Consider the following 20557-nt stretch of genomic DNA (forward strand, 5'->3'; position numbering starts at 1 on the left):
CTTTTAAGGCAAAAAGCAACTTTTTTAGTCTGTTTCCAGACCTATATGTATATGAACTTACTTTACTATTTGATCAAAGAAAACCAGTAAAGTTCAGCAGGAACTTCCAGAATTAGTCTACATAATTAAAATTAACTCTGTAGATAATAGTTGATATGAATTTTATTTTTATGTTACATTTGCATTTTAAAGAAGATTAAGCAAGAGGCTTTTGCTTCAATGGCTTTAGTTACTTCAATTTGGGCTCGTGATGTCTGTTTTATTATTTTTTTAATGATATTATGCGTTAATATCATAACCTAATTTAAAAACTTGATGAATGAGCTTATTTTAACCAGATATTTACATGATTGAAATCTTAGTAAACTGAGCTATTTCTTAATTTTAAAATATTTACCAATGGACCACCGCATTTTGACAAAAAAATACATTTCTCATATTTACTCGCTCACAATTCACTTTAAAAAAAAGCAACAGGACAAAAAATTAAAACCACTTTTCTTTTGAGGCAATTTATTTTATACTTTCAGTTTATTCAAGTGATCAAAATTAAAGCAAATGGAAATTTAAATAATTTTTATTGGAACTTTTTTTAAATTTAAGTATTAATATTACTTAATCTAAGTAATAGTAAATTAAAATTATTTAATGGTATATTATTAATACTGTTACTTTTAACAGTAATGTACTATTAAGTAATATTTAATTTATAATATTTATAATTTAATAAATATATATGGTATATTATTTATAATTTAATTAATACTACTTATTTAAGTATTAATATTTAATTTACTCTTTTTAAATTTATCTTTATCCCATCTTGCAATGCGTTTTCAGTGATTTACATGTGGAAGATGAATTTTAGTAAGAAACACAATGGGTACAGGAATTAAAACAATTTTCATACAAAATATATATATTTTTTGGAATTTTGACTGAGGTTTCCATTCCAGGTAAAAAATAAATATTTTCTGGTACCCAGAAGAATTCTGCTTCTTTCAAATAATTTTAAGGTATAAAAAAGATAAAGTTATACTTTGAAAAAGAATAAGAGAATACAAAGCAAAATGAATTGTAAAGCATAATGAATATCATGGTGAATGATGCAAAAAGAGAATAAAAGCGAAGTAGAGCGTAAGTAAATCCAAATGAAGATTTATGTGGAAAAATTTTTAAGGAAATGCACAACAGAGGATAAAAGGAAATTAAGGTAATGTGGAAAAATTAAGATACCACACTTGGACCTGAGTGTTAAAAAGATCTCACAAAAATAATAAAATATTTGTATGACAAAAATATTGATTTTGTCATCTTAATTAAGTATTCACTATGTCTATGTGTAATAAAATTTACGATATTATATATTGATACTCCTTCAAAAAGTCAGAATTAGTTTTCAGGATACAAAAACCAGACAAAAAATCCTTTTCACTTCACAGAGAATAGGCTTTTGCCAATGAGAAAGATTTTATGCTTTTGTTGCTGTTTTTAATAAATTAACTTCATATCTTCTAATAGCTTGATCAAATTGTTTAAATTTTAAAAAAAATATTGTATAAATATTTTGATTTAAAAGCATATTTTAATTTCTTTCTTAATATTTCATTGGCATATTTAGGGAACAAGATCTTACCAACAGATACAGTTATATTAATCATTATTCTAGGTCAATACATTTATATTAATGCAATAATATTACATAATTAATATGAGTATATTGATCTGTAAAATGTTTAAAGTTTTGAGTATGTTCATTATATTATTATCTAAAAAGAAACATATCTAAAAGAAATGATAACAGATTTGAATCACTAAACTACTAAAATTGTAAAAGGATGTGTTCTTGTATGAAGAGAATATATTTTTGAAAAAGGTCGGCTGTTGAAAAATAATGTATTGTTTAGATTACCAATTATAGATAATGTATTATTTAAGTTATTTTAACAAGTAGTACCGCTAAACTCATATCTGGTCAGAGTTAAACAATAATGATGCAAAATATTTATCAGTTGACATAACTAACAGAATGTTAACAGAATGATTGGATCATTGTGTTCAAATAAAACTTGTTTGCATTTTTTAAAAAGAAAAAGTGTAGATATACAAAAGGGCTCAGTTCTGATAAGATAGATTTCTAGAATACATGCCTTTAGGAACAAAGCTGTTCAATTATCCTACCTGTGTGCTGGTTTTCAAAATGTTCTTAGAAAGAGTAAGGTAGGCAAGTTAATTCATGATAATATTTGTTCGAAGTGCATAAGAAAATTAAACTTACAGCATTTAATGACAGTTACTGTTTTGCCACTGTTTTTTTAAGGCTTACTACACACATTTAAGTAACACATATAAATACACACATTTATAAATTAAATGCACACATTTAAGTAAATGTATATAAATTTAAAAAAATTATCCCTTTAACCATGAAATACTGACTTGCATCTTCCATAAAACAATATCCTGGGGTTTCTCTGTCTCTGTCTCGCACCTGACCGCACACGCACGCATGCATGCACGTGCACACATACACACACACACAAATCACAATTAAATAATATAATAGTCCTGTCAACTTGACCACCAAGAACCATACCATCATAGATATAGTTATCTCTGGTTCAATGCAACTGCTTTCATTCCAGACCCACATCAAACACTGCTGATTGTAGTATAAAGGTCTATACACGTTGTTGTAACTATTTATTTAGTGTTAAGATAATTGAAACAATTTTATTAAATGTTTTTAAATATACAGTAAGGCCTCTCTTAACCGAGGTAATTGGGGGTGTTGCCAGCTCGGATAACGGAATCTGTGGTTAACAGAGATCTTAAGACAATTAATTTAAGTTTCGTTATTGAATTTGGGCAACAAACCATATTTATATCAAATTGGTAGCAGAATAAGCCACAAATTAAAAATGATTATTACAATATTATTATTTATTACTTTATTTTACTGTATTTATTATAATAAAATCAATAGCAACTAATCACTCATCACATCGACTCACATAAACCTATTTGATTTTTTAACGAAAAAATCTGTCACCTTCTTTTGTCTTAACTGAGTAACACAGTGCATAGCAGCACAATCATGTCAATTTTGAACTATTGTTTTGTTGTTCTAAATATTGGAGCACTTTTGCGAGAAACAGTGTCCCTTCATTGTGGCTATTTTTTTCATTTTCATCAACTGGTTCGTCACTGGATATTTCATTAACCTCTTCTGACATAACTTTTACAATCTCGCCATAATCATAAATTTTAAATGTTGATTCCATTGAATCTGATTCTTACCTGATTCCATTGAATCTGATTCTAACCAGTCCTGCACTTCATTTTCCTTTACATTTTCACATCCCGGTATGTTTTCTAATAAAGCACAAAACTCCTCATTCTAAGGCACACTACACAAAATTTTCTGATAACCTGTCAAATTTCAGGCCATATATATGTAAATGATTTATTGATTCTGTTTCATCAATTGAATTCCATGATTCTACCAACATGTAAATTGCATGTTTAATGACAATGCCTTTAATGCGGGTGTAATTTGAAGCTCTAATGCTAGTATATGAGATAACATCTTTCGTTTATAATGTTTTTCTTATTGCTGCTACGATACCCTTATCCATAGGTTGACAAATGGGTGTTACATTTGGTGGAAAAAAATTGTCTTAATGTTTCCCCAAATTAGAACATCTTCAGATGGATAGTGAAGTGCATTGTCCAGATAAATACTCAATACTACTTACTAAGCAGTAGTAATTATGTACAATGAGTAATCTTCAGTAATAGGCTATAATAAAAATTTGTACATGGAGTAAATGGCATATCGGTTAATTTTTTTTAGTTTTACTGTAGTTCAGACTTTTTGTACCTGAGGCTAATTATGGATGTAATGAATGATTTGTAGCATAGTGAAAAGATGCCATGCTTAAGCGGGATTCGAAGCTGCACAACCACTGGATGAAAGGCAGAAATGCTACTCGACCATGGTGGCTGGTCATCTCGGTAAAGAGAGGCCCTATTGCATATGTATTATAAATTAATTGTTTTGTTTTAATTATAATACAAGCAATAATGTAAACCCTTTCTACAAAAATTTTAGAAATTGAAATTATAAATAATTTTATTGTTACATAAATATTGTATTTTATAGTTAAATAGTTCATTAATGCTTCTATTAAATTATTAACTAAATATAGTGATAATTTGGTTTTATTTGTGTATTATTTTTAGATAAATTTTCATAACTTTGATCATGGATTTCCTTCCAGTTTGACCGAAATAGAATTTATTGCAAAACCTATTGAATATCAGTTACAAATTCAGTGATTAGATCAGTTAAATCCCAAACTCTTTCAAAAAGAGATAGTGGTCCTTTGCATTCCTTTGCAACTCCAGTCAAAATATACCCTAAACAAATTACACAAACATAACACTATTAGTCTACAATAACAACTAATAGTGCATCTAAATTACTGTCTGCCAACAATCTATCAATACAAACATATTTTTTGGGTATTATGTATATTATATACAGATTTGTTTTTTATTTTTTAATTCTGCTTTCATTACCACAACCAAGAATAATGTTGTAATATGACTGCATCTAATAATGAGAACCTGTTCCGTAAACATGCAGTTAGAGATAAAGAAAATTCATTTTAGAGTTAAATTCAGGTATTTGTAAAAAAAATGTGAGACTTAAGGAACTTGGAAAATACAAAAAAGTAAAAATAAATTATTCTGTATTAAGTTTTAAAACTTCCCATTATGAAAACAACTGTTGATGTGGTTTAAAATAATATTATCTTAATGAACCCTAATTTTTTGTATCCTTGTTTAATAATACACACCTAAGCATTTTTCCATAAATGGGTTCAAAAGTAAAATTTATTCTTTACTAATTTTACCTGTTTTCATATTTTTGCATTACTGTTATTTCTTATCATCATCTTTTATTTATTAATATAAACTGCAATTTTGTAATGCTATTCTGAAGTTTTTCTCTTGAGTTTTCTTGATCTTTCCAGACAATTGCTGGAACAGTTCCTCTTTTATTTTATTTATATAACTCATAATTATAAACTTATATAAATAAAATATTTATTTATTTAAATGTTAATGATGATCCCACAAAGATGATTGAATTCTTAAAATTTTATAATCAATACAAACTTACATAAAATCCTAAGATTTTATACAAAATAAAAATCTAAAAGTCCTATATTAATAAATGAATGTAATTAAAATAAAGTAATAAGTAAAGAATTATTAACAGTACCTGATGATGAGGCAGGATGCGGTTGCTGCGAACCATTATGTGTGTTAAAGTGTGTTGTTGGCTTCATCATGCTGTTATTAGATGACATCATTGTTGCATCATCAACCTGTAATAAATTACCTGAACATTAATATAGCCTTAGTGTATCTGATATTTTGGATGGTGGTGGAAATGGAGAGAGGGTCCCCTCCAGTTGAAAAAAGTTGAACTTAATTTGTTATTAAAATATGGCTGTAAGTTTATACAAATTTGTTATCATCATCTATTTACTAGTTTGCACCAGAAGTTCTCCTTTTATCCATTCTATGTTAATTTTAAACAGCAGTCAAATTTACTAATTTCCCAACCTATTTTACCTGATTTTTGTATGATTCTTTTGTAGCATTTTCTTTATTCTAATTCTTCTATATCTGACTTGCTATTGTCTAACAACAGCAAATATAAATTTCTGATATGTTTAGACTTCAGGTAGCTTCTCTGTGACTTATTTTAACCAATTAAAAAAAAAATATATATATATATATATACACACTCACACACACACACACACACACACACACACACACACACACACACACACACAAATTGAATATTTTTATATAATTATCGAGATTAACTATTGTTCTTTTGGCAAAAACCAAAATGAGTAAAGAAAAAATTTTAATTCATTTAGTGTTAACAGAAAAATTCAGTTTAAAGATAAATATGTATAAAGCAGAGTTAATAAAACTGGCAGAAAGGAGGATAATGAGAGATTAAACATTAATATAGGGGAGCACAATATACCAGAGAATATAGAATTTTATTACAAAATTACAAAAGATTTGAAAAAAGGAGAGATCAAAACCAAAACAAGAAAGGAGAGCTTGCATGGAGCAAAGAAGTTTCTGGGATGGATCTAAGAATTTATTAGAAAGATTTAAAAAAAATATCTATGCGAGTTGTTGTGATGCTTTATGATAGCAAAGCATAGACAGTAGAAAAAGCAGAAAGGATAGAAGTAGAGGTATTTGAAATATAATGTTACATGAGACTGTTGAGAATTAAATGAGGGTGACAACGTGAGGGTTGACAATGTACAAAATAGGGAGCACCTGAGAGGAAAGAAATCTAAAGCAGAATTTTGTAAAGACATTGTTCTAAAAGGAGATTTTGTTATTAATAAAGGTTGATAGGTCACAAAAAAAAAAATCCAAGACGGTAAAACCATTGAGGAACACAGCCTGGAATATAAAAAAAGAAGTAATTGAAGCTGTAGATTGTAGCAACTGTGTTGAGGTTAAAAATTAGAAGAGAATTGAAAGGAAACGAGAATAGTGTCAAACCACTTAAATAAAATATTTAATATTCTTTGATGAATTATTTACTATACAAGCTCAAAAGCTTTTGCTTGGGAGTATGATGTAAAAATTTTATAATGTATGAAAAACACCAAACTTGATCAGGATTTGAACCTAGGACCTTCAAGATAGTGTTCTGACCTCATAAAGCCGAGCAAGTGTATATTCTGCAAAAAACTTTCAGATAAATATTTCTTTGCTATTTTAAAAATGGATCGATCTGGATCAATTAAGGACTCAGAATGCTACCCCCAAACAGTTTTTGAAAAACTACATCTTTGCATATATGAAAAGAGTAAATTTATTGAATTTGCTGCCGAGTATCTGATATTTCAATAATAATTTTACTGAATTTTGATATATGAAATACTGTAACGAAATAAAATTCAGTCCAATCATGGAATTCATATAGCTAATCTTTCAATGAACATGATTTATCACTAACACAAAATGTTACTACATAGAAGTAATGTTATAAAGTATGATGTAATCTCAGTTTAAGTTTTACTGTTCACCCGTTAATGGACTTAACTGGATAAATTTACACTTAAATCTTTCTCAAAGTTTTAATAAAATATTAGTAAAGAATAATTTAGTTTCATCAAGTGGAGTCTGAATTTTAAGAGATAATATAAACAAATACACAAACATTCTGATTAATATGGAAACCACTAAATAACTTTTTACAGTTAAACAAAAAATGATATTGATTAAAAACTCCTACCTCAAAACAATAGTTTTTAGTATGGGACCACCACTTGGGATGTACTGTAGACCTCTTTTGAAACTACCTGAGAAAAATATATTAAATTTTGACTACTTTTATTAGGGTTGTTGTTAACCTGATGTTTTTTTACATCAAATTTTGTTTTCCTTTTCCTTTAAAATAATGTCACAATCCTAACCTTTGTATTTAAAATCTTTGGATTGCTTCCCCATGGGGACCTGAAGTGCTGTAGTCTCATACAAAAAAATAAATTTTTTTGAGGTAAGAGCATTTGAAAAATCTACTATTTCTATGTTTAACATAGCTGAAAAGTTCTTTAAAGTCTCATATTTTATTAGCACTTTTTATACATACCATATATTTCCGCAGATAAGACGAGGTATAAATTTTTATCATGGTTTTATAGTTTTAACATATATCTGTCCTATAAGATGACCCCCCAAACTGTCAACAGCCTATGTATTTAGTTTAGATCGGTGATCATCATCTGGATAATATAACTGTATAGTGTATACAGAATTATGTACTATTTGCAATGATTCGGGTAATGACCTTGACTATTCACAAAAGCATTGTATGGGCTACTGTATTTTGTGAATAAACCCTACTCTGTACTAGAAAATAATTATGATTTGTCAGTTTTTCCTTAGTAGCTAAATAAATATAACTTTTAATATCTATTTTTTTTTAGTATTGTTTTACTATTAAAATATAATGCATTATCATATAGCGTATTTAAATAATATGATAGATTTTTCGATAAGTTATAATAATTTTCAAGATCAGTCGCAGTCGGTGGTTGCAACCATAAGGAAAAGCCTCCTTCAGCATTGTTATGTTGAGGTTGTGTCGTGTGTTTCAATTTATATAAACTTCAAACTAATTTTTTTTTCTATTTGTCCTATAAGATGACCCCAGATTTTGGGGGCCTTTTTTATGATTCACTATTGCCTTATCTGCGGAAATATAAGGTATATGTATATTTCCAAGAATATAAATAATTAAAATTAAATGAAATTGATTAAATTTGTTGCATTGAGTATCCACATTTTTGCATTAATTACTTAGATAAATTTAAATTAATCTAATTTAAATTTTAAAGATTAGATTTTAATTTTTACATGAACCAATATTCAAACTTTTAAATTTATAGATTTCAATTAAAATTTTTTAGTCAGTACTTCAGGTATGAATTCAAGATATACAATACTAAAATTATATGTATATATATGTGAGAAACTTACCTTAATATTATTATATAGCTGCTCAAGATTGGTTGTATTTCGTAAAACTTGTACACCAGATTTATTCAAATCTAATGGATGTATTATTTCAGGTCTTACACGTACAGCAGGTGTTGAACAATTATTACCATTAATATTATTGGGATTAATATTATTACCATAACTACTTGATATTCCAGAGGTACTGTTATCATCAAATACGTCATCATCACTTCGGCTACCAAACCTTAATAATTTTCTTAAAGTTGATCTCACCTTACTGCCACGTTTCTGTAACAGATAATGTAAATTAATAAATGATTATAAAACAACCTCTACTCGAAAGCAAATTATTGAGTTTTGTATATTTTTAGTCCAAAGTGTATGAAATATAAACAATATTAAGTACAATGGAAGTTTTCTCTATAAAAATAATATATCATGCTATATCTACAGAAACATTTTTTCTGCAAGCAAATCTATTTAGTAAACAGAAGGGTACTGTAACACATATATATGCAACAAGTTACAATAAAAATAACGTTATTAGAATAAACAAATTATGCATGAGCACGGAAAAAACATACTACATATTACAGTGATATGAGGTATAAATTATAATACGTAATTTATAGGTAAACATTTATAAAGTATCTTTTAAAAGATGAGTTTATTAAATAATTTTGCTTTTTTTTCAACATTCTACTATATCTTTAACATTTCTACTGAAATAATTTAATACCTTTCTAATTATGGGTAAACTAAAATAGTTTATTTTGAAATTTTAAGAAACAGAGAATTATTATTTCTTCTGTTTTTAGAGCAGTTTTTTTTAGGTTGGTCTATTTGGTTTTAAAAATTAATTTTTCATTTAAACTTTGGAAATTCCTATAAAAAGTGATGCATGTATGAAAAAAAGGCGGAAAGGTGAGAAATCAAAATGTTGACAAAATATAAATAAACAAATAAATCTTTTATTTTGTTCGAAAATAATAATATATTATAAAGATCATGTCAGAAATGGGGAAGATATGGTACTACGTGGATGAAAAAAATTTACCCCAGCATTTTTCTGGATGGATCAATGGGAAAGAGAGGTAAAAGTTTTGTCCAAGCAACATCACAGAATATACAATAAATTTTAAGATAAAAATAAATGTGTTTAAACTCTATATATTTTTTTTAAATGTAATCAAATGAAATAACGTTATATAAGTTATAAAATACTTATAACGTTATAAGTAAATACATAAAGATATTAAATATAAAAAATAATTATGGAATAAATCATAATTTAGATGACGTTAATGAATATTATTCATATATTTATGTACACAATGAGTGGGAGAGAGAAAATAGGGTTTTATTTAAAATTAGTATTATTTATTAATTTATGGACAGAGGAGTGTAGTATTTTTATGTAAAAGAAAATCTTTTGATTTTATTTTAAATTAAATTATGGGAAAATATTATTTTAAATGGTTCAGTAATTTATTAAACACGGCAGTGAAAGCATAATAAGGCCATAAACTCATAAACTGTAATATTGTGTGGTTCGATATAACTGGATATTATTATTTTTTAAGGATAAATGACTTCTTTTTAGCATGGTTCGCACATTCAAAAATATAGATAAAGGCTTAAGATAAAATTTTTAACTTTATTTTATATAGGTCTACACAATTCATACTTATGGGTGTCAGATAATGATCTGTTAACTCATTTTTGTATCTTAAAACTTGTTCTGACTTCTTGAGGGAGCCTAAGAGATGAAATTATACTTTTGACAGGAATATTCATAAGTGTACTAAATCTTTAATAATGATGGTAAGCTCATTATTTTATTAAGATAATTCAAAACAAAAAAAGGAATGCATAGAAACATAGATGCAAACAACTATAGGTTGCAAGTTAAGATTATTTGGAATGTAGAAATATATAATAATTTTTTACTGCATTTTATTAAATTTAAGAGTAGGATACAGAGAAATTATGAAATAAAATATGCTACAGAGTAACAGCTAACACACACCTCAGGAATGGTAGACCTGAGACTGTACAAGACTAAAATACAAGACATTTATACATATCATCCTCATTCATCCTCTGAAGTAATACTTTACAGTGGTTCCGGAGGCTAAACAGAAAAAAGAAAATAGAGTAACAGCTAATGCTCTGTGAAATATTATTTTGTATTGTTTTTTCTTGCTTTAATTTTTCTAACTAATTTTTTTTAATTTTTGAGTGAAAATAAATAACAAAGTGATTATATATAATTGATTATGTTGTAACAAACCAATAATGTCAAAAAAAGGAAGAAACCTGTTTTCTATGTAAACAATGAAAATTTTCACTTAAAAAAAAATTCCACTTAAATTATCTGGGAAAAACTTATAGTGGGAACATAAAAGGAAATTCATCTACAAAATTGGTGAACTTGGTGGAGAGTAATATTTGATTACACAAAAAATCAGTTTTTGAATTGAAAATTGCTTCCTTTTATTGAAAAGTCAGCACAGTAATAAAATAATAAGGATAAGTTCATGTCAATTAGAATATGCTCCTCGGTCTTTAGAATTATTACTAGCAAATTTTATTCAAACTTAGTAATTTTTTCTTTATAAAACAAATCTTAGGGACTTAAATAAATACTTTATTCAGATTGGAAATAGATCATGATATAAACGGTACGTGTTTATCCCATACATAAAAAAAGACCTGTCTTAATTTTTTTACCTGGAAGTTTTAAGGAAAACTAAGAAAAATCCGAGTTAAGTACAGAATTACAAAACTAACAAATAAAAAAGAAAGTCCATATTAATAAACAAAAATTGTATGAAATAAAAATGGAATAAATATGTGAAAATAATATTAATTAAATTTATACAGAATAAAATAACAATTTGGATATAACTGTTAGGAGGCTACTGGTCAAGTTTGTGAAATATTATAGGTCTTGGATAAAAAAACATGCTTCATAGCTGTAAATTATAACAGAGGCAGTACATAATAATAATAATGCAGCAGCAATTATAATCTCCTTACAAATCTTTATGGAGATTAAGCCAAGAAAAGAATATTTCTTAGAACAGCCCATACTGGTATGAGTAAATACTGAAATTCTGTCTGTATACAATGCAGGTTTTTTGTAAAATAACTCTTGCTAACTATGCTAAAATGGTAAAAGGGTTATTGGTAACAGTAAAAAATTTTAAATCCTAATCTAAGGTAACATTAATGTTTTTTACCCAGTGCTTTTTAACGATAGTTTTTTCTTTTTGGCTTGATGATTTCGCCACATAAGCTTGATGGTTGTGTGTAGAAAATGGAAATGCTTTTTTAAACATAAGTAAAAAAAATTTTACTGGGCATTCAGTTTAGAATTTTGAAATGACAAATATAGTTAGTTTCCAGTGGTATCCATTATTAAGAAACCAAAACCTACAAAGAAATTATCCAACAATCCATTGTCACATATAAGAAGACATGTATGATGATTGCTGGTTTCAGAAATGCAGAATTCTGGTTATAGAAATAAAGATGCAGACTCTATTATGGAGGTGATCCTCCATAAAAGAGTGAAGTAATAATTTCTGTAAAGGTATAATCACAAAGAGTCACTGTTACTGCTACACTGAATTGGATGAACAAAATTAAAAATACTTGGTGAATATAAAGTAACTTTTATAATATAGAAGTATTGTATTTAATAATTGTTTGGATTGATAATAGGTTCACTTTTACTAAGTAACACTTTTAACTATCTTTTAATGTATAGAATAATATAATGAACAATGTATCAGATAGTTATATATTATTTAAAACTATCCCAGGTCACAGAAATTATGCTATCATATGATGTATGGAATATGTAAGTCGTTATGGAATATTAACAATTAAATAGTATTTAATTTTTTAAATTATTTATTAGTTCTTCACTACAGTCCCTTTTGGGATACAAAATTATTATGAAGTAAGCTGATATTTTTTATAGTATAGTGATTTAAAGAATTATATATATATATATATATATATATGAGCATCCATTGTGTTTAATTTTTCATAAATACTGAATGTTTATTTTCTTTACTGTATATATATATATATATTAAAGAAAATAAACATATTATACATAAACATAAGAGACTATATATATATATATATTGTCTTAAAATTCAGTAATCCTAATTGCAGATTTAATGATTTTTAGACTAACATTAAACATTCCTTATACAAAATCATTAATTAAATTCCAATAACCTAAAAACACAAAAAAAACAATATTTAAAAAAAAGTAAAATGAATATTAAAATTAACAATACCTTCATCTTAATATAAATCTGTGTCCTTCTGCATTAAAATAAGTCTTATCAGTTGATTGGCAATGATGATAACCAAACAACACACCAATATAATTTATGTATTACGTAACTGCTACTACGTATTGAAATGGACAGTAATAAGGATTCACTGTTAAAGGAGGTATTCAATTTAGAAATAAACAAAATAAACAAGAATTAAATTAGAAAATGAAATGCTCCAAAAAAAGAGAAAACCCGATGGGGTTAAATAAATGTTAACATAGAAAACACTGTGTAATAGAAATAATTACAGAATTTTTTTTATGCAGTAAAATTTCAGAAAATGGATAAAGGAAAATATGTAATTTTATATATTTATAAGGTATCTGGTCTTAAGGTATTCAAAAGTAACAGCTTATATTAAGAAAACCAGTTCATATAGTTTTATTTTTATTTTATTTTTTTAAAACACAGCAACTCAAGTTTTAATGTAGGTTAATTGAGTTCAATGTTTACACCTTATGATGCTTGCAAACATCTTGACAATAATCTAACTCTTGCCAGGTATACAGGAGCATCTGCAACGTTATTACACCAACAGCTTCAATAATTTTCTGTTTTAAATTGTCCAAATTTAGAACTTTTCTTTGGTACACACAATTTTTAATAAATCCCTAAACAAAAAAGTCCAATGGAGTGATATCTGAAGATCTAGGTGGCCATGCAGTTGGATGGCCAACATCCAACTTTCTCTTCCAATCCAACATCCAGAGAAAGTGTTGTTTAAGAATATGATATAACATCTTGATGAAAGCGTGATGGAGCAACATCTTGTTGGAAACTGAACCCTGCAGGAATCTGAATAACAGGAAAGTTCTGAAGCACATTGAGTTATGCGTGTCCTGTCATAGTGGGCTCCATGAAAAAACAGACCGATGACATCATTTTTTTGCAGTCCTAACCAGACATTGGCTTTCAGTGTGTCCCTTTCATTTTTGATTACTGTATGGGGATTTTCAGTACCCCAAATTTGACAATTCTGAATGTTAAGTTTCCTGCATGCATGAAAGGTTGCCTCATCACTAAATAATAATGTATCAAGATAATTAGGATTGTTTTCGACACGGTGAATTAACTCTGTAGCAAATGATATCGTAGGTGGCGATTTTTTGCTTTGTTTGGTTTAATGAGATGGAATTGTAACTTGAACACTTGCTAATGGAGCCTTATATATGTGTTAATGAATTAATTTGAAACTTAAAAAAAAAATTGACAATTGTGGCCATTAACTTTCCTGCATGTATGAAAGGAAAGTTTCATGACTAAATAATAAAAACGAAAATTGGAGGAAATTTGGATTTCAAATAATAATGGTGTAAGATAAGTTGAATAAAACAAAAATGGATTAGAAAAATCCAAATTTTATTAAGAAACACTAGACTAAAGTGAATTTAGTACACTAAAGTTCATTTACGTACCAGTTTATAATAAATGTTCAAATATATACACACACAGAGTGTCCCATGAGGTAACCGACATACTTCACAGGTGTATTTCTCTTATCAAAATAATGAAAAAAGTTCACAGAAACGTAGGTCTGGAAATGCTTTGTTAGCGAGTTACAGCTATTGAAAGATTTTGCCTGGAATTCAGCTCACCCGGTGAAATGAGGTTGTATTGAAATTTTTAGAACGTTAATTGAAGGGCTTAATGGTTTCCTATGTTTTTGACATGGAAAATTGAATAAAATAGGTTGAATAAAATTGAAATAAAATGTATCTCCAGTAGTTTCTATGATATCCAAAGTAAAACTAAAAACTTTTGTCTGAAAACTGATTTTCTATGTTTGCAATACAATAACTTTGTTAAATGACTAATAAATGCATAAAATTTATTAACTAACCTTGTAGAGAATTTAATTCTAAAAATAGTGATGTAAATAAGTCCAATAAAAATCAAACTTTACTGAAGAAGAAATAGAACAAAAAATAAATGAAATTACATATTCTGGAAATTTTTGCAATCCATGCATTTGTTTGTTTAAAAAAGACAGTTAATAATAAACAAGTACAGTACAGTATATTTAATTAAATACTTGCAAAACAATTTTAAAAATTCTATAAAAACAGGATTTCAAGAATACTGTATTAATTGAAAAGTTCTCGAAGTTTACTAAAAACTAATGTTGGCTACACTGTTCTTTTCAGAAACAAAAGTTATTGTACAGCTGTTCAACAATTAACTTATTAATAATAAGTAGTCTCTTATCTGTGATTTGTGTAGTGTACGTTAGCTTTTCCTGATTTTTTACAATCTCAGGAAACAGTTTCACTAACTAGTATTTGTACCAGCTATGAATGATCTGTTCAACATGATGATATTATTGATGAAATTATTATCGATGGAGTTCAGCGCAGTCCAGGCGTCAGTACACGATGTCTTTCTAAACAAATCGGAGTTTCGCATTCAATGGTTTGTAGGACACTTAAACAAATCAAACTTATCCTTAACATAAACAGCCAGTTCGACATCTATATCTAGAAGACGGTCTGCTTCACTTGAAGTTCTGCAACTGGCTGAATACAAATTAACAACTTTACAAATATGTTTTGTTTATCGACGAGGTAAATTTCACTCAAGACGGCGTTAACAACTTACACAATGAGCATGCATGGGCAGAAGTAAATCCTCATAAAATGGTGGAAGGCAATTTTCTCCACCGATTTAGCGTCATTGTATGGTCTAGTCTCTACTTTGGTCTAGTATATTGTTTCTAAATAAAATTCAAATTTTTTAGCTTTCTTTGTTTTATTCAACTTATCTTACACTATTTTCTTCAGAATTCAATTCTCTACAAGTTTTGTTTAAAAGTTTTATGTGTTTATTACCTATTTAACACCGTTATTATATGTCAAACATAAAAAACAGGGATTTTTACCCCAATTTATTGGTTTCCACCCCAGATTTCTCATAAACTGCTGTAGATATGGTTCTGGAAGCTATTTTATTCAATTTTCCAGGTCAAAAACCATAAGAAATCACTAATTCTGTTTCTTAAATAACATCCTAAAAATTTCAGTAACGACTTCATTTCAATGGGGGTAGCTGAAATTTGAGCAAAATCAGCCTCAACTCGCAAACGAAGCATTTTAAGACAAATGTTTATATGAATATTTTCCATTATTTTCACAAGTAGAATAGGTTATGAAAGTCTCGTGAGGACTTTATGATACACTCTGTACAGTGTTTATAAAATATAGGCACTGTAAAATATTTTTTCAACAGTTAAACATAGAAAAATAAAATTATTGCAAATGCTTCTTCCTTGAAACTATCTATGTTTCCGTAAAAGACCACCATTTTAGCCCTCAATTAACGTCCTAAAAATTTCAGTAGGACCTCATTTCACCGGGGAAGCTGAATTCCAGGTGAAATCTTTTGCTAGCTGCAATTAGTTAACAGAGTGTTTCCAGATCTATGTTTATATGAATGTTTTTCATTATTTTCACCAATACATGTGCTGAAAGTTTCTCTGTTTTGTGAGACACTCTGTATATATATATATATATACACACAGGTGTCCCACATATTCAATGTGTAGACCAAAAACCATAAGAAAGAACCAGATTTTTACTCCTCAATTTATACCCTAAGAATTTTAATACAATTTAATTTCACAGAGAGCAGAAAACAGGGCTACATGTTTAACGAGCCGTAACTCGCTAAAGAACTGTTATCTGATCTAAGTTTAGATGAACTTTTTTTCTTATTTTTGACTAAAGAATCATCTCCCAAGAGATTGCCGTGCAATTTGGAATCATTCTGTATATTTATTCCAGTTTATTCAAGAATTGAAACCTCATGACCAGAGAACTGTGAGTTTCAAAATTTAAAAAAGATTCGAAGACCAATACTTTTCACAATTTATGTTTATCAAATGACGAAATTAATAAAAAAAAATGATTCTGTAAACAGAATCTGATGATACTATGCATTAGAATATTCCAAGGAAGGTTTATGTACTACTCTTTATACATAGAAAAGATAGTTCAAATCATTTGGTGTGCTGCTTCATCCCATGGGAATAAATTATTATTGGACGTTATTTCTTTGAAAATGGGAATGCTTGTGCAAAAACTGATACTGCAGTTAGGTACGACAGTTTGATCAAAAGATATTTAAATAATCAGTTAAACTGATCTGGTGGGTCATGTCAATTTCAACATGTTAATGCTCATATCTCTATTGCTGCAAAGCAACAATTGTTTGGGAATTACATCATCTTGAGAAAGGGAAACACTTCATGGTCAACATGTTCTCTGGATTTGTGTGTGTGATTTTTTGAAATGTAGGTCTACAATAAGCTATGAAGTACGGATGAACTTAAAAGGATCATTAGTGAAGAAATGCAAACATTAAAATTGAAATGTTGTGAGAAACTTCAGCGAGTGCTTCAAGAATCCATTCTCTTAAGATATTTGAGGATATATTTCAAGGATTTGATTTTTAAAGGGTAATGCTTATAAGCAGATTGTAAATGGCTTATAATTATTCTTAAATCTGATTAAATAAAATTTATTAAACAAGGTTTTTAAGTTTTGATCTTAGTTTTTAAGTTTTGTGGTAGATTTCTGTTATTATCATTACAATTATTTTCCCCTTCATCAAATAACGATTATTGTGACTATGATTGCGGCTGTTTAAACAAAATAAAAGAATAAAATTAAAATCTTATTAGCTTATCGTATTTTGTATGTTTCAATGTTTCTTTGAAAATCCATGTTTAATAAGTTAAACTCAGATTGAGTAATTATTCAACTATGTGGAATTTCACAAGTTATTAACCTAACTAACTGAAAAAAGTTAATTATTATTTATAATGGGTAAATCAATGTATATACTAGAGGAAAATCACTGGTAACACAATAAAAAGCAATTTTTCAAATCAGATTTCTTTTACAGTATGGGTTCTGGGTAATCATAACTAGTAAAATTAGTTAAAAAAATAATACATTCAATCCATTCCTATAAGTAATCCATTTTCCTAACATTTCCAGTCAGGAAAAGTATCATCAAGAGTAGTTTAGTAGTTCCTAAAAAATAGAATTTTAAGAACAATCAAGTTACTTACAGTTACTGGTGCAGTTGCTGTTGCTGGAGAACTAAATGATAATGAATCATGAGATGCTGACCTCGTAGCCAACTCTGTTGTACTACTACTACTATTATTGGATAATAACTGTTGGTTACGTCTCTCTCTAGCTTTTATTACTGGTGTATCAAGATCATTATTAACTGAAGCTCTTCGAATAAATAAAACATTATTACTGGCATTAACACCATTAGCTGGAACTGTCATATCAGTTGTTCCAACTGGATTAGTCATGTTTGATACTGGAACCACTGATTGACTCAATGCTGGTGAAGGTGGTTTGGGAGCCTGCCTTTTCATGATAGCTTGTTGCGGTAGATTTCTACTATTATCATTGCAATTATTCTCCCCTTCATCAGATAAAAATTCTTGTGACTGTGTTTGCGGCTGTTTAAACAAAATAAAAGAATAAAATTAAAATCTTATTAGCTGATCGCACTTTGTATGTTTCAATGTTTCTTTGAAAATTATATTATTACATATGTATAGTATAGCATTATAAAAATTAAACAGAAATACAAAAAACACTAAGGGAACAGTAGTAGATTGTGTCTTTCAAGCTCATTTTTTCGCGAGTTATATAGTTTGAAGACTTCAAATACGGTAAGTCGCGCACAAAACAAAAACGCGGTCTAAAAATTATTTTTTTTTTTTTTTTTTTTTTTTTTTTTTTTTTTTTCTCGCGAGTGTTTTGTTCTGTTTCTCTTGTTTCAGAAACGGGAAAAACGTGGATGTGGAACGACGCGTCGTGCCGTCTCATCCTGCCAGTCGAAAGGAAAGTAAAAATTAAATAATTTTTTTTTTTTTTTTTTTTTTTTTTTTCTCTCGTGTGTGTGTTCTGCTTCTTTTGTTGCAGATGCCAACAGCCACCACAAAAACAAATGGTTTCTTCACTGCGGCCACGCGGTCCCCCCAACCCCTTCTCAGACACACGCGTGTCTGAAGGTTAATAATTACGTGGAGAGAATAATTACTGTTTACTTCTTTCCAGAAAATCGCCGCCCCAAAACCGCGATCGCGAATAGGTATCACCATCTGTAAGTTAAACTTACAGTAAGATAAAATAACCCAGCAATTGCGACTCCTCCGGAAAAGGGGACGCATTGCTCCCTCCTTATAGCTAGTGCCCCGTTGTGGCGTATTCCTGCTAGCCTATTAAAGAGTTAGCACCGAAAGGACTTCAGTGGACGGTCTGAAGGGGAATTACGTCGGGAGGACAGGCTTTATAAGCCTAGCCTTCCGCGGTCGGCCCATGAAATGGGTTCGATAACGCTGGTTTAACAACGGATTGGAATGCAATTAAATCCGTCTTAAATTCACTAAAATAATAATAGACAAAACTTGAAAAATTAGATCCGAGATTAAAAAAATAACCCTTTTAAAAACAAGCCCGATTAGAAAGATCCAGCAGCAAGGGACTCTGTCCAGGTTCTGCGATAAAGTAGGGAGTAATAGACTCCTGCCAACTTTGCATTCCATTCCATTCCAAGCTCATAGATTTGTTTATTTTAAATTAATTGCTTGTGATAAAATTTGAATTTTCCAGTATTATTTGGCTTCTTAAGATGAGATGACAGTCAGTGCACTGGAATACACCGTCAACACCAATAATGAAAAGAAAGTCTGTCAAAGCAAACCTAAATTCAAAGCCATGCTTATTTGTTTATTTTGGTGTCATGGGCATAATTTTGGAAAAATGGGTTTCAGAAGGCGAAACAGAAAACTTTCATTATTATAAAGAACTTTTGACAGATTAAAAAGAGGGCCAGAAAGAAAACTATCAGACTTGTAGAAAAATGGTTTTATTAAGACAATACACCTGGTCAAATAACACTTTCTATAATGCAGTTTTTAACCGACAAACACATTACTACGTTGGAACTTTCTCATATTTTCCTGATTTAGCACCATATGAATTTTCTTTTCTCTAAAATGAAGTCTGTGCTTAAAGGAACACATTTTGAGTCAGATAATGTAGTAAACAAGAACATAGCAGATAACAAAAACAGACAACAAAAAATGATTAGCATCCTGACTTCTCATTGGAAAATAAGGCTGCATTGGTGTGTAAATAAGAATGGGGTCTATATTTAAAGAGGCAAGCATTAGAGTCATAATATGTATAAATAAAGATGAGTTACTATATCAGTCTAATTATTTAATAGATATAGCTCATAATCACTAACAGTGCATAATCAATAAATTAAAAAAGTGAGAAAATTATTAATATTTATTGTATTATTGGAATTTTTACAAAAGAATGATTTCATTTAATTTTATGAAACATAAAATGCTGAAAAAAGAAAGATATGTTATTACCTTTCGTTTTAGAAGGCTCATACTTTTCTATATAACTTCCTTTAGATATCAAGATATCAAGCACTATTAGAATTATTTATCTTGTAGCACTGTGAATGGTAAAAAGAAACCCTAATAAGATATAGCAATGCATAAAGGAACTGTACACATTAACTTTTTTATTACATAACTGTATAATTATTTTTATTTTGTATATTTTTAA

At 28.4% G+C, this 20557-nt stretch overlaps 1 protein-coding gene across 4 annotated transcripts in view; it reads right to left on the reverse strand.

Annotated features, from left to right (window-relative positions):
* Nucleotides 1-20557, reverse strand: part of LOC142325424 (uncharacterized) — a 200053-nt gene that overhangs the window by 36114 nt on the left and 143382 nt on the right. For all 4 annotated transcript variants that reach the window (XM_075367181.1, XM_075367179.1, XM_075367180.1 and 1 more), the window contains exons 4-6: nt 18016-18423; nt 8605-8874; nt 5294-5399 (exon numbers count right to left, since the gene is read on the reverse strand). In XM_075367181.1, the coding sequence (XP_075223296.1) occupies nt 5294-5399; nt 8605-8874; nt 18016-18423 (784 nt within the window). The remainder of the gene's footprint in view (nt 1-5293; nt 5400-8604; nt 8875-18015; nt 18424-20557) is intronic.

Source organism: Lycorma delicatula, chromosome 5 (assembly GCF_047948215.1).
Source record: "Lycorma delicatula isolate Av1 chromosome 5, ASM4794821v1, whole genome shotgun sequence".
NCBI lineage: Eukaryota > Metazoa > Arthropoda > Insecta > Hemiptera > Fulgoridae > Lycorma > Lycorma delicatula.